Source organism: Simochromis diagramma, unplaced genomic scaffold (genome assembly GCF_900408965.1).
Source record: "Simochromis diagramma unplaced genomic scaffold, fSimDia1.1 OVJJ01000216.1, whole genome shotgun sequence".
Classification (NCBI taxonomy): Eukaryota; Metazoa; Chordata; class Actinopteri; order Cichliformes; family Cichlidae; genus Simochromis; species Simochromis diagramma.
Genome location: NW_024386883.1, coordinates 11,479,330 through 11,494,128, shown reverse-complemented (window position 1 = coordinate 11,494,128; position 14,799 = coordinate 11,479,330). Strand labels below are relative to the sequence as shown.

The window sequence follows — 14,799 nt, the reverse complement described above, 5'->3', positions numbered from 1 at the left end:
GTGGGTAGTCACTATCCATTTCTCCCAGACAAAACATGTGCCGGCCTTAGTTGAAAACTGGCTATTTTATTATATATGCGCTGTTTGATGAATTTGTTTAAGAGTATGTGTGGAAACTGTGGCTTCAGCCCCCACTGTGATGCTGAAAATGGCTCAATGAATACAAAAAAAAAACCCATGAATTATCCAGGAGTAAAAGGAAAAAAAAAAGTTTCAGACAGAAGAGCAGAAAAGCTAATCAAGTTTTAACATCAGCTGCATAAGAATGCAAGAAAATTGTCACTCAAATGGGTAATTTTTTCACCTGCCCCCCAAAACTACCCACAAATATCTAAAAAAGAAAAATATTTCTCAACTACCTGATATGTTGAGGATCATGTACAAGCAGCAGCAGGCGCCTGGCTCTTGAAGGTCTCTCTTTCAAGAGATCTGAGGTCCTTAATGGAGCAGGTGCACGTACACGGGAATTACAAGATCAATAAAGACCTATCAGCTGAACTAGCCACACAAGTCTTGTGACATTTCCTCCCAGGATCACATTGAATATACTTGTCTGTCGAGAGCAAGTCAGCCTGCTCCCTGTGCTGTTATTGTCTGTCATAAAAACATATCACTCAATTATAATATCACTTTGCTTTATTTCCCTGAAACATACCTCTGTAGTCTACTAATATGAGAGACAGACAATTATTGGAGCTTATTTCCATCACTGAAAAAAAATGTTGTTGTTGTTTTTGTTTTTTTTAATTCAATTAATATCAACAGTTGCCTGAAAGTGCTCTCTATTGTAAAGTAAAGACCCTAAAATAATATAGAGAGTGGGAAGGAAAAACTCCCTTTTAACAGGAAGAAAATCTCCAAATTTCGAGAAAATAACTTGAAATTTAAAGTTAGCACTGCTAATCATTAAACTCTGTGAAGGTATGTAATTTCTGGTAGCATCAGCATCAGCTGCTGTTTTTTTAGAAATGATGAAATCCTTGTGTCACTAGCTGAAAATAACTCAAAATTGTGACATAATAACTTTTTTCTCCCAGTGGTATAAACAAGCTCAAATACAAGAAATGTAGTCCTGTACTGCTGAAGTAATAGCCCACCAGCAGTTTCTCATCTATGTTGTCACTGTAGAAATGTCTTCTATATGCTTAGCCACCTTATACATGTAGTATATTTCAATTTTCCAAAAAGAAATGTCATTCGGCAGAGGAGGATGTCCACACTCTCCACAAGATAGCAACTTGTCAATCACACGGTAGCCACGTCCTAAAGTATACCATGCATTATTCAGTGTTACTCTAATTAGGACCATCATTTTTTTTTAACTGTAATAACTGGCTAATTAGAAAAGTGATTAATTAGGTATTAAATTAAGTGAGAGTCAGTCCCATTTTCTGCAGTCAATGGAACTGCCCCCTGCTGGAAAAAAAACAAAACACAGGTTTAAGACATATCTAGGCTCGTTTCAGTTTTCCACCCCTCCGGTTATGGTCATCTTTTATATACTGTCTATGACTAAAGAAGCTACTTACATGTCTCCCAGCATATCATAAGCGACCTCAGGAGAATTGACCAGAACATCTTTTTGCGTAATTAGTTTTAAATCTTGCAGCAATCTCTAAAAATAAACTAAAAATAGGGGGCGAACAAGAGAAACACTGAGTCAGGGTGTGATAAGTAAGCACCCTTAATCACTGCGTCCTTTAGTTTCATCATCAGCCATGCCTCTTCAGCAATCACGGGAAGTTTCTCCTCCATTAGTGTTTTGGGATGCCACAGATGTATTCAGGGTTCATTTTTTAATCTTGGATGACCTTGTCTAAGGAGCTTGGAAAGAAAAGCGTCTGGACTTCTTTGAGTTGCTTGAAGACGTTTCACCTCTCATCCAAGAAACTTCTTCAGTTCTAAGGTCAAAAGGTGGAGAGTCTTTTGAGAGTTTTAGACTACGATGACGTGGATGACTGAGAACCTTCACAAACATCTTGGATGACCTTGTAAAAAAATATGCTATCAAAGTTTCCTGATACAAGTTTATGAACACGGAAAAGCCTATAACTCTTAGCCTCTACTTTTATGTAACTGCAGTTTAAAGCAGGCTGCTGTGCGCTGCATCATGGATAGCAGATTTGATTTATGCTGAGGGTTGTTAACTCCTCTTAAAAGTTTGTTGGAAAAGGTCTTTATGCTTACGTTTGTTGGAACCGGTCTTTAAAGAAGCCTTTTAATGAACGTCCACTTCTAGCTTCATAGATTTAGATTTATAGTTTTAGCACTTAAATAGCAACCACATGATATTGTTTAACTGGCACATTAGTCATAATTGTAGCCTCTAGTTTTCTTTGTGTTCATATGGTGATGCTGTCTTTGCGTTTGGGAGGTGGATACATGCATTTAAGCCTCATTTTGTTGCTGTGTAACATTTAAGTTCAAGTGCCATACCTCTCTTTCAAATGTAGAGATCGCCAAGGTAATGACTAACCTGCCATTTAGAAAGAGGTCATGGAGGTAATGGAAGATTTGTAGCATTTAATAGAGAACAATGGCTTTGACAGTGAGTGTAAATTAACTGTAATTATTATCTAAAGTTACTTCGATTAGAGGTTTTTACTGCAGTTGTTTCATTGTCAGTCTCAGACATGAGGGTTTTTCAGTCTGTGTCAGTCTTTGGTCCTTTCTGAATTATCTCAACAGCTATTAGAAGGATTACCATGAAAATGATCCATGTTTGCCTAACGTGAAATGGAATTACAACATTAATAACAACATAGATTTAAACGATTCCCATCACTAGGGCAAATTTGTCCTTTGTCTATTCTTCTTCTCTGTGAGAAAGATAGAGAAGCAAAAGCTGATATTCAGCCTAGACAGGAAGGCTTGATCCTTTAATTAGCTTGTCGCATGTGAATTGAAACTGGGTTATTTGAACTTTTAGTTATATGAAGCGAGACAATATGAAATAAAATGTCAAAAGATTAATCCATACTGAAGTCAGTCGCTTGTTGCAACCATGTAATGTCATTCTTGTAGTAAAACAAACTATATCTAAAAATATGTCTCAAGATTTAGACATTTGCAGTTAGATTAAAAATATCTGCCATATTGTTTACAAACTACAGCAATAATTATTGTTAATAATCTGTCTTGAAACTGCACATAGGCACATCAATAATTTGAATTTACATAGTTGTTACTGTTTAATGTCAGCATTTGTTAGAGTTTTATCGAGATTTAGTCCTGATTGTCTGACGAGATGATTAACATGTTATATCATTACCTGAGAGCAAGTCTGTTAATTTCTGTGCTATTAAAGGCTGTTTTCTCAAAACATGTTTGGGAAAATGGGGCTTAGTCTAATTTTGGATGCTCTCTTGCTGCTGATTTTTGGGGGCAATATTTAAATCCAGCCTGAATATTGAGGCATCAAAGTGCTGTTGCTGACATTTGGTGTCATGAACAGTTTTGTTCCTGGATGACTTTATGCTTATTATAAATAAATAAGACATAATAATACAATATGGATTACTTAAAGCAGACAGTGGTCATTTAGATTAATTATTCTTTTTAGACATTTGTCCTTGTTATTCTGTTTATTTATTTGATTTTCAGTGTATTTATTTATATATATTTTTTCTTGACCTCATTGTTTGTTGATGTCTCCTTTTGATATGAAACAGTTTTTGTTCTGATAAAAACACCACGAGGTTTAAATGAAACTGTTGATCAACCTCATCTACACTGTGTTACTGCCACAGGCTAAAGACGGACGAGTAGCCAACATATCTGAGGGGACAAATTTCACTGGCTGACCGACCAGATCTCAACCCCAGGCTTGTGTGGCTGTGCAGAGTGGAGGCAAAATTTATTTTCAGTTAATGCACAAGAACCTGTTCAAAAACTACACTTTTCAGACACAGTTCTGGGAGATGCTTCAGCTGAGATTCTCAGTCTGTGTCTGTGGTTGGTTTTTCACGTGCTGTGTCTGGTATTTAAAATTATCAATACTGAAGGTGGGACAGTAAAGACAACACCCAATCGCAGGAAACACACTTCACATCTTAAAAATAGGTTGTTTTTAACCTTTTGACAGTCTATTTTTTTTTTATTTCATTTCTGTTTTGCCATAAGATTTGTGATCTTGTAGAATTTTATGGAGTCTGATGTGGAAGCTGGATGAATCAGTCCTCTTGTCAAGTGTAGTATTACCGCTAGGCCAAAGGACAAATTTAGAGCTTAATGGGGAGGGAAGGCAACAAAAGATGCGCCTTGAATATCCATGTAATCTAAACAAAATTTCCCTCTGCTTGTTTGCATTCTACTTTCTGTACTAAAATAAGAAAACATCATTTTTGGTACAGTGAAGTTAAACTGACAGGTTTGTGCTTATCTGTGAGTATCTCACCTAACACCGAGGGCCGCTGCTGTCCATTGATATTCCAGCTTGGTGTGCATGTCAGAATAGCTTTGTCCAACTGTGCAGAACAGGGGAGACAGTGTTTGACGGCGCGTCTCAATATTTAATTATCTACAGCTGCTTCAGAGCAAACAGATTGATCTGTAGGATCAGCAGATGTGACTGTACATTTCCTGGACGGCACAACTCAAATAAACAAGTGCTCCATCCACATGCCCTTTACATGCACATGTATGCTACACCCATGTAACACTTGAATTAAAAAGACGGCGGCACTTTAGTGGCTCGATCACAAAACGGAACCTGTCTGCTGGCAGGGAAAAAAGAGAAAACTCTTTGTGTCTGTATGGGTTTGTGACTGCAGCAGATTTCCATGGATCAAGGTGGTTTATGACATTGTAGTGCTGCAGGCAGTGAGTCCCACATCAGCAGGGCAAATATTCTTCTAGTCTAATTGCTAAGAAGCTCTTACAGTGTCCCTCTGTCTCTCCAAGGAGAAAGTATCAAAAAACAACAAACTAGCCTCTGTGGAGCTGGATTAAATACAAAATAAAGTTTATTGTGATTGCCTTTAAATGTTAAAGGAATTTAAAGAGCTTGAGAGTCTAGCCTCAGGTATAAATAAATTGAGGCATATTTTAGTCGCTAAATAGAGCGAGGGCTTAGACATAAGTACTTTGCTTCCAGAGTGAAGTGACATGTTCTGACTTTCTCTTTCTGTGTGTACGTGTACGTGTGTGTGTGTGTGTGTGTGTGTGTGTGTGTGTGTGTGTGTGTGTGTGTGTGTGTGTGCGCGCGCGCGCACTCGCTGTGTTCTTTATGCTAGTGCGCTCTGCACACACATTATATGCCTCACTGTGGATTCAAATTACCAATAGCTTTTTCAAAATGATTCAGTAAGGGCTGAGACTGACAAGATTGTAGCTTTTCCCGACAAATGAAAAGGCAGTCAGTCATGCTGTGCTTCCAGTTATGCTCTCATCCACTTAGGCTTGCATAAAAGGGGAATAAAGGAGGAAACTTATGTTGGATTATCATAAAATGTCAGGGAGATAAGCCAAAATAGTCTTACCACCGCATCCCAGTCCCTTATGTTCCTATGTAATTATCAGCAGTGCTTCTCGTAAAACATGCACAGGAAATCTGTAATTATAGTGGACAATGTCTGGTTTCAGTTTCTCTGAGGCCCAGTTTAGAAAGATATTGACAAAGAGAAAGTGAGGAAACAAAGACAGAGACACATACACATGCAGTGAAATAGAGAGGGGGGGGAAGGAAGATGAAGAATAATCAACAAAAAACTGCAGTGACAGGATAGAAAGGCTTGAAGCAGTATGGTCAGCATGGTATTGTCTTGGCACCATAAAAAAGCTTCGTCTTGTAAGAGCCATTTATATGTACTGTGCCAGCGGCTTAAACAGGAAGGATTATCAAATGACATTTTTAGCCTCTTAAGCAAGCCACAATTGCAACCAGCGTGGTCCAAAAGAGAGTGAGACAAAAGAACTTATGGTGAGGATGAATGCGAGTGCTACGAATTAGCTAAATGTCAGACAGCTTGCGTATTGTAAATGTAACTTTTGGGCACTATTGTTTCTGTTGTTTGAGCGGCAGCTGTTCATGTACTATGTTCTCTGAACAAAATGGGAAAAGAAGAAAGAGGACGGAAGGGGAGAGAGCTAGGGGAAGATGAAGAAGGAAGAACCAGCGCCAGTGGATAACAGCCACTGGATGTTTGTTGCTAAGCATTTAATCTCTCATGCTTGGAGAATACAAACGATCTTGTAATCGTCCCCGACCTTGACATGAACAGCAAGGTCGCAGGGGAGCTGGGATATTTTGCATTTCCCACAGATGCTTTGCCGAGACACGCAGAACAATTAGTAAACTGGATACTGAGTCTGTCTTCACTCTCTCCATCCCCCTCACGCTCCCATCGGGGTAGTTACCTGGCACGCCCCCAAGCCGCGACTTAGTTTGATTCCCAATACTTGATTATGATAAAGAAGTAGTCAAAGTAATGTCAGGTTAGGCTGCACCTACCTGTGGGCTGTGCTTAACTGCCAATATCGAATATGCTTATTACTGATTACTCCACCAGTTATTTTCTATTAATTGATTCCAGGTTTAGACAAGAATATGTCAAATGGACAGAAAAAGGTGGTCACACATTTCAAAATCCTAAACTGCTACTATCACAGTAGTTACTGTGATTTATTCGTTCTGTTAATCATTATTTCTGTTCACATAAGGTTTAGTAATTTCAGCAGCATTTCTGTGTGTTCGTATTTGACCATGTTCCAGTGTTTGCAAGCACAGAAGCTGGATATTAGACAGTGACTATAGAGTGTATGTTTGCTTACATACTAACACCTAAAAGTGAGTAGGAGGGTGCCGGTGTGTTAATGTGTGTGTTTGTGTGTGTGTGTGTGTGAGCTTGTGTTCCTCTGTGCATTGGCCCCCAAATCTCCTTAATGCAATTAAGGGACTTTTGTCCTCCGACAACAGCGTATTACCTCTATTATTGAATATGCTGAGAGTTGAGATATGATTATACTGGAGGCAAATTCAATTTCTCTTTTCAGCAGTTTGAATATAAGAGCGTGGTTCTTTTAAGTTAAGCCAGTATGGTTTTTAGCCTTATTCAAGAGAGGGATAATAAAGTTGACCCCTTCTCAGCATCCCGACTGACTCAACCTCAAAACCGCATGAACACAATGGCTACTAAATCTATTATTTTCTTTTAAGAGCAAATCATCCTTCTGACATTGTCTTTAGAGTTTTTAGACTTTTTTTTAGATGCTAGAATTATCGTTCCTTTCCAGTGTTGTTTTCTTTCTTACCTTGACACTGAATTTATTAATGCCAAGCAGTTTGTTGCAGTGAACAGTCATGTCGTTTATTGTTTGCCCTGGTTTCCATGGCAAATAAGAGAGCTTGTTGACTTCAAACGTAAACAAGAGGCACAAAATGCTTGCAATTTTAATAGGAGAAACAGCAGGATCAATTAAGGCTTTTAAAGCTTTGCTTTAACGCCAAAACTTCATTTTTGTGAGAGCTTAGAACAGTGTTTTAACTGATAAAAACACCCGCCGTAGGCCTGTAATGGCTGCGGGACTCCTAATCTCCTACCACTTCTTGACATTTTTATATTTTAACAGAAACCAAAAGGATGGTTCAGAAGTTCTTATCTTATGCTGATCTCCATAAACTGATTGGTGCTTTTGGATATGCAAAATCTGTTAGTACCAGTAGACAAAATAGAATTTCAGATTCATCTGCATTCACAGGCACTGACTAGCTGTCAGAACAAGTTTTGGCTTGAATGTCTCCTACCTACACTGGAAGTCCTATAATGTTCTTAGAGGCTAATTCTGCCATGTAGTTTCCCTCTGTGGTTTTCCAAATTGTTCTAATGGTGAATGAAGCGGTCTCCATATAAAATAATAACTCAACTCATATGGTAGAGATATCTGGATCTGTCCTAAAGTGGTTCACCTAATTTCTGGCTGATAGAACACTTTTAGTTTCAGTGGGAAACTTCCGGTCAGATGTAGTAAAAAATTTCATGCGGAGTCCCACAAGGATTGGTTTTAAGCCCCTTGTTATTTTCATTATATATGCTTCCTTTAGGCCGTATCATTAGCGGTTTCATAATTATTTCCTAACATCTGTATGCAGATGTACATCTCCTTTAAACCTTGGGAATTCGACAAATTATCCACTCTAATGGACTGTCTTAAGGAAATTGAATAATTTTTTGCAGCTGAACGCAGACAAGGCTGAGTGTTTAATTCTTGCTCCAGAGAGTATCAAGCCCCAAATTAGTCAATTGGTCCTTTCTCAGCCTCGACAAAAGCTACTGCTCAGAATCTTGGAATAATTTTTGATCAATCTCTGTCTTTTGATGCTCATATCAAGTCTCTGACCCGCTCCTGCTTTTTTCATTGAAGAAATATTGCTAAACTTAGGACTATTGTCACCAAAGGTGAAATGGAGATGCTTGTCCATGCCTTCATCTCCTCCCAGTTATTGTAACACACTCTTTTCCTGTCTGTCTAAGGCTTCCTTAAATTGCTTTCAAGCGGTCCAAGTAATAAATTCTCCCATATCGCTCCCATGTTAAAATCCTTGCAGTGGCTTCCGGTTGGGTACAGATATCAGTTTAAAATCCTCACTTTTACGTTTATGTCTTTACGAGGAGAGGCCCCCACCTATATCACTGAGCTTCTTCAGCCCTACTCTCCAAACCGAATCCTTAGATCCACTGATAGTGGTCTTCTGACTATTCCACGGACCCATTTGAAAATGAAAGGGGATCACGCTTTTCAAACCCTAGCTCCAATATGGTGGAACAGTTTACTTCCCCCGCTACGCACCATCGACTCTGTGGCTTCTTTTAAAACATGGCTTAAAACACATCTGTTTAGAAAGGCATTTGGGTAATATTCATGTGTAACATGTTGTTTTGTTTGTTTTATATTCCCATGTGAAGCACTTTTTAATAGCTTCTTGTTTTAAAAAGTGGTTTATAAATAAATTTTACTTATTTACTTAATTACTCAAAAAATCAAGTCTCATCTATATCAAATGTTTTACTCATTGTTGTTGTAAAATGCTTTTATTTTCAAATAAAACTACAGAATGAATTTTTATCATCTTGCAGATAAACCCTAAAGTTAAGCCTCTGCCAATAAATTCAACACTGTGGGTGCTTGCGTAGGAGAGTTTCATGTTTGCCTATAATTAATTGGGCGCTCTCACGACCGTATGAAAAAACATGTAAACTCTAGGAGGGATCTGGCGTTTTTATGTTTAATATATTCCCCTGGCATTTGCCAGATGAGGTTGTGAGGCAGCAAATTCCTTGCTTGTACCTTTTAGAGAATCTCGTTTTCACTGTAATAACCCCACGGAGCATGGGCCAGAGGTCAGGCTCACAGAGTCAGGAAACATCAATCCAAGGTGGAGCATCTGGCTGAATCAGCAGCTTTTTGACTTCCTTTAAGTGCAGATAGATTAAATCAGTGAGAAGAAGAAGAAGCAAGGTGCCCTAGGCAGTGAGTGGTTACAGTGGTGATGGCTGTGTGCATTTGTCCCTGCATATGTGTGTAGGTCAGGAGATGACACAAGGAGTTGTTATAATGAAGAGGGTGAGTAGTGAGTGCATTTGTGTTAATAGGCAACAAAATAGCTAAGGCAGAATGTGGAAGCTCTACTTACATTTTCAGTGCCCTTATATGCTCAAACACACCTTGGTATGTTTGTATGCACATGTGCTCGTGTATGTGCAAATGATTACTGAGAGGTGTTAATAAGGGCAGCCTGCAGTTTGAGCTGTAGAGAGTTAGACTGTGTTTAAAAAAAGGTTTATCCTCGTTAGCACCGTGTGATAATTGCCATCACGTTTGGAGGTGTTTGTCATTGGTTTACGGTTTTTCTAATTTTGGTGCCTACTGTATGATCCATGCAAATGTGTTTTCCTTAATACATATTTGATTAGTTTTATTCTGCACCACATATGTAATATTGTATTTTTTTAAAATGAGAATTAATGTCATTTTTTTTTAAATTTGGTTTTGATTCATTTATTTGAAAACATATTTGATTATCTAAGTTCTTCAGAATCTCACACTACATGAGAACTGTCCTTGAATTTTGGCCATGTTATTTTTAAGCAGCAAAAATCTATGAGAAAGCAATACTCATGTCTTTGTCTGTCTGTGCTGGAGAGACAAATCTATTTCATTTTTGCTTTTTGTAAATTCAGCTGATCTCTATCTCTGCCCTTGTAACTCTTTCCGATTTATATATGCAAGTAAAAATTGCCTAAGTTTCCCCCTCTCATACGATTTTATGAAGGCATACACGCTGGCTTTCTTTCTTAATATAAAAGCCCTTTTCTCTCTTGCTCTTCCAGCCCTGTCTGATCCGGATGGAGACCCCTGTCGGAGGACCTACTGTGGACGGGGTCGACAATGTGTGCTAATGGCAGAAACTGGCCGCGCAGAGTGCGTTTGCCAGGAAAAATGCCGGCCCTCCTTCGTGCCGGTGTGCGGCTCAGACGGCAGATTCTATGAGAACCACTGTGAGGTTTACCGCACTGCCTGCCTGGAAAGAAGACGGATCTACGTGGTACACAGCAAGGACTGTTTCTTTAAAGGTACAGATTTAGTGCTACACTGCTACACTGACACTGCAGAGGGCTGCCACACACTGTTAAAAAAATGACTGAAGTTATATATTTGAAGTTATATTTATTAAAAAAAAAAAGTCTATTTAACTTGGATATTCTATTATAATTAATCAAAATAAATTACAAAGGCATTTAGGATGAAGAAGATATAGAGGACATATGTGTGCCCATGCTGTGATACTGCAGCTGTTTGTCAAAATTATTTTCCCCCAAAGTTTGATAACAAACAAACTAACAGCTTGCTGCATGCATTTGTTTTTCAGGGATATTTCAATTTTATGTCAGTCTTTTTCACATATTTCACCATCTGTTGTTGCTTAAAAAGTCTTAAAGTATTAGGTTTTGTGTGTACCTTTGGAACAGTGGGTTCTTTGTTTTTTGCAATAATTTGCCTTATACAAAGTAACAAATAAGAAGGGCAAAAAAAGTGTATTTGATATAAAAATGAATGTGGGTGTTTAATGAGTTAAAATGTTATGTGATACTCTGTAACACCTTGTGTTAAATACACTTTGATTAAGTAGTTACAAAAACATTTCTATATAAAGTCATTCATAGTTTTCATATTAATTGAAGATGTGTGATGCGTGTGAGTTTGGAAACTTAACAGTCCCATATTATAGAATGTGTGAACAAGTTAATGAGCCTCCCATGTCGCAGCGCTGTGCCTTCCAGGTTTCAGCTCAAAGAACCGCACATCTTTGTTTCCAACTCGCCTCAGCACAAAGCTAGTTTTTTAGCTTTGTTAACTCTCTGAAGCTTTCAATCCAGCTGTGCTGCTACTTCCCACAACTCTCTCAGCCTGCGCTCACTCAGTTAAAGGAAGTGCAGCTGATCAGGCATCTCTCTCTTCACACTGAGTGATCATTTCTCATGTCAATATAGCCGAAACGCCCACCTGCTGTTTTTAACTTATGTCAGGATTTTAGCAGTGCATAGATAAAAGAAAAAAAAATAGTTTAAATTAACAGGTTACTATATATTATTGCATATGAAAATATTGTGAAAAACTTTTTTTTATTTCAAGTTCATTGCACATTAAGTGAAATATGTTGTCGTTTTTTTATTTTATTTTATTTTTAAAGATCATTATTAGAACACATCAAAAACAAAAATCTGGTATCTCAAATTATTAGAATATTTTATTTTCAGTTTCAGTAAATGAGTTAAATGTAATCTATAGGGTTAAATACCATGGTATTGTCGACTTGTTCAGTACACGCAACAGCAATGACAACTGATTTGGGTCCAGATGACGATACCCTCCACAAGCCACAGAAGGTCACTGCTGAAAAGGCTGGCTCTTTGCAGAGCGCTGGATCGAAGCATATTAAATGAAAGTTGAGAGCAAGGATAAATTGTGATAGGAAAAGGTGCCCAAGCAGCAGAGATGGCTTTCCAAGAAGATTCAAATTAAGAACTTGTGCCGCTTCACAAGGAATGGACCGAGGTGCACTAACATCATCAGGAAAGTGGCCTCAACTGTCCCTAATATTACGACACTGATCCATAGAGAAGGAGGAAAAGGGAGGAAAAGAACTTTTGATCAATGGTCCAAAGTCCTCTTATCGCATGAAAGTAAATTCTATCTTTCTAGGTCCTAGAGTCAGCAGAGGCACAGAATCAAAGTCCAGGCTGAATTTCCCACAGTCTGTGGTGATTTGGTTTGCCATGTCATCAGCTAGTGTTGGTCCGCTGTGTTTTATCAAGTCCAAAGTCAACGCGGAAATCTACCAGGATATTTTAGACTACTTCATGCTTCCATCTGCTGCAGATTTCCCTTTTCCAGGATGATCTAAGACCTGCTCACAGTGCTGAAACTGCTACCAAGTTACCTGACCAGAGCCTCTTTTGATTAATTTTAGGAAATACCTTAATGATGAGAGATACTAGATTTCTGATTTTCATTAGCTGCCATAAACATCAAAATTAAATATTACACCTTACGCAATGAATAGAGAATATAAGTTGTTGGGTTTTTTTTTTTAATTTTACTTAACTCTCTCCAGGCACACCCACTTCCCCATATTCAGTGGTTATTTTGCTCAAAGTCCTTTCTGTGGTCTCTGGTTGCCACAACACTTCCAGTGTGAAAACTTTAGTCTACGTTATCATCTGGTGTAATAACAAAGTCTCACAATAATACAGACTCAGAGACTTGGACTGGAATATACATTTAAAACTGAAAGCCTCTGTTTTAGATATATATAGATAGAGAAAGAGAGAGATATACATGTATGAATAATACATTTTCCTGCTGACCCCATCCTCACCAGTGCATTGCTTAGCTTTCACGGCAATTCATTAAATGACGGTCGGCACTTCAGCTGCCATTTATTGAAGGTAATACGCCGACAAGGAATAAGTACTTTGTACGACCCCACTTTAAAATCTGAATTAACCCTTAAAGACGCTTGTGTTCATTATTGCTGCCAACAACTGAACATTTGTCGTACTTTGCTTTCTTGTCCCTTCACACTTAAATTGGAAGAAGCAAGCAATTATGATGCACATTTTTAGCTCCACTGCTGTTGGCTTTTAAAGTCTGTTGAGATTAAGTGAAATCAAGTGAAATTATTACATGGGCATATTATTTTTTCTTCTCACCTGGCTTTTTTGTGTAATTTCCATTGTTTTCCACTGCTTACACAACAACAAAAACACTGTTTCACAGCCTCTGTATCTTTGATGTCTCACTACATCACTGTGTATGGCACATGTTTGATCCCTTTTGCAAGTGAAAATTGCCCTCAAATGATATTCTAATACCCGTGAGGGGTACATATGAACAGTCTGAAGGCTACGCTTAGGTTTTAACTTTGGTTTGATGTTGAAACATTTAAACAAAAATTGTTGCATTGACAAGCAAAGCAACTGTTTTGTAGCATGTTGCCAGCTGTCAAGTTCCAGTCACAAACATCAATCACTGTGAAAATTGTGCCGGTTTCTGTCAGCCACCGATTCAGTTGAGATGAAAGGACGAAATCATCTGTAGTTTGGCGCTGAAGGCTGTGGCTCGGGGTCGAGTTTTTCTGGGAAACAATAGCGATGCACTTACACTGGGACAAGGACAATAGGCATTTTCATCAGGTGCTTATTCATCTCTTCTGTCTGGTCGACTTGGTTAATCATGCTCCTTTCACTACAAGTCAGCTTACTTATTAGGCAGTTGGCCAAAATCACAAAGACTGGCCTCTAAATCATTTATAATTGCACACTAAAAACTAATTTGATGATCAATCTAATTGTGGAACTTTAACTGAGTTTTGAGTCAGAAGGAAACCAGTGTTGAGCAGTGCAAACATATCATTAACAGGCTTATTTTGCAGCAAATCCTTTTATAATTCTAAATTTTATATGCATTCAATTAGATTATGAAAATGGCCATCCAAACATTTTTCCATAGACGTTTATGCATTATGTGCACATGCACTGACTCAGTCTGTTCCTTCTTTCTCCTCACTACATATCCATGCACTCACAAATCACCACAAGGTTACCTGGGATCACTGGTTCCCTATTGTAAATCGTTTAAATCTTCACTCTTGACTATCTCTCATTAGCAAAATCGCACTCTCAGCATGAACAGTCTGTATTATTATCCAAAGGCAGCCCACTCACTTTATTATGACTTCGATTTAAAGGTAACGGGGCTGCAAACCTGGTGGCATAGCCTCTTTTTTCCCAGTTTTCCAGGTCAGACTAGTATTAAGCATGTTTTATACTCCCTCGGGGCGCTAATGTTAAAATAGAAAGCAAAGCTAGAGTTATTTTTGAGCGCATGATTTCATGTCAACGCAGCACAGAAACACAGACGCACAATAACTCACACAAACATGGCAGCACTTTCAGGAATATCACATTAGGGAAGCAAGGATTCCTTCCAGACATTACCATGCATAGCTAATCCACATTAGGGGTGTTCAGTCGGCACATTAAGCTTAAACTTGATGTCTGAATGCAACCCAGCAGGAGATGGAAAATTGTGGAAATCGGTCAGATGTTATGGGAATCATGTGTGTGTCTGTACATGTGAAGTCAATATTGCACATGACATACAAAGAAAACATTAGAAGGCACGTCTCTCAGTGGTGTGCTACAGCCATTATTCATAATCACTATTTGTACAGAGCACTGGAAGGAAGCATCCCTGGCGTTGATCAATAACGCTTGAAAACAGCAACACATCCTGTTC

The 14,799-nt window shown here is 38.4% G+C and overlaps 1 protein-coding gene across 3 annotated transcripts in view; it reads left to right on the top strand.

Annotated features, from left to right (window-relative positions):
• fstl4 (follistatin-like 4) overlaps positions 1–14,799 on the top strand; it is a 206,657-nt gene that overhangs the window by 70,844 nt on the left and 121,014 nt on the right. For all 3 annotated transcript variants that reach the window (XM_040032271.1, XM_040032269.1, XM_040032270.1), the window contains exon 4: positions 10,329–10,571. In XM_040032271.1, the coding sequence (XP_039888205.1) occupies positions 10,329–10,571 (243 nt within the window). The remainder of the gene's footprint in view (positions 1–10,328; positions 10,572–14,799) is intronic.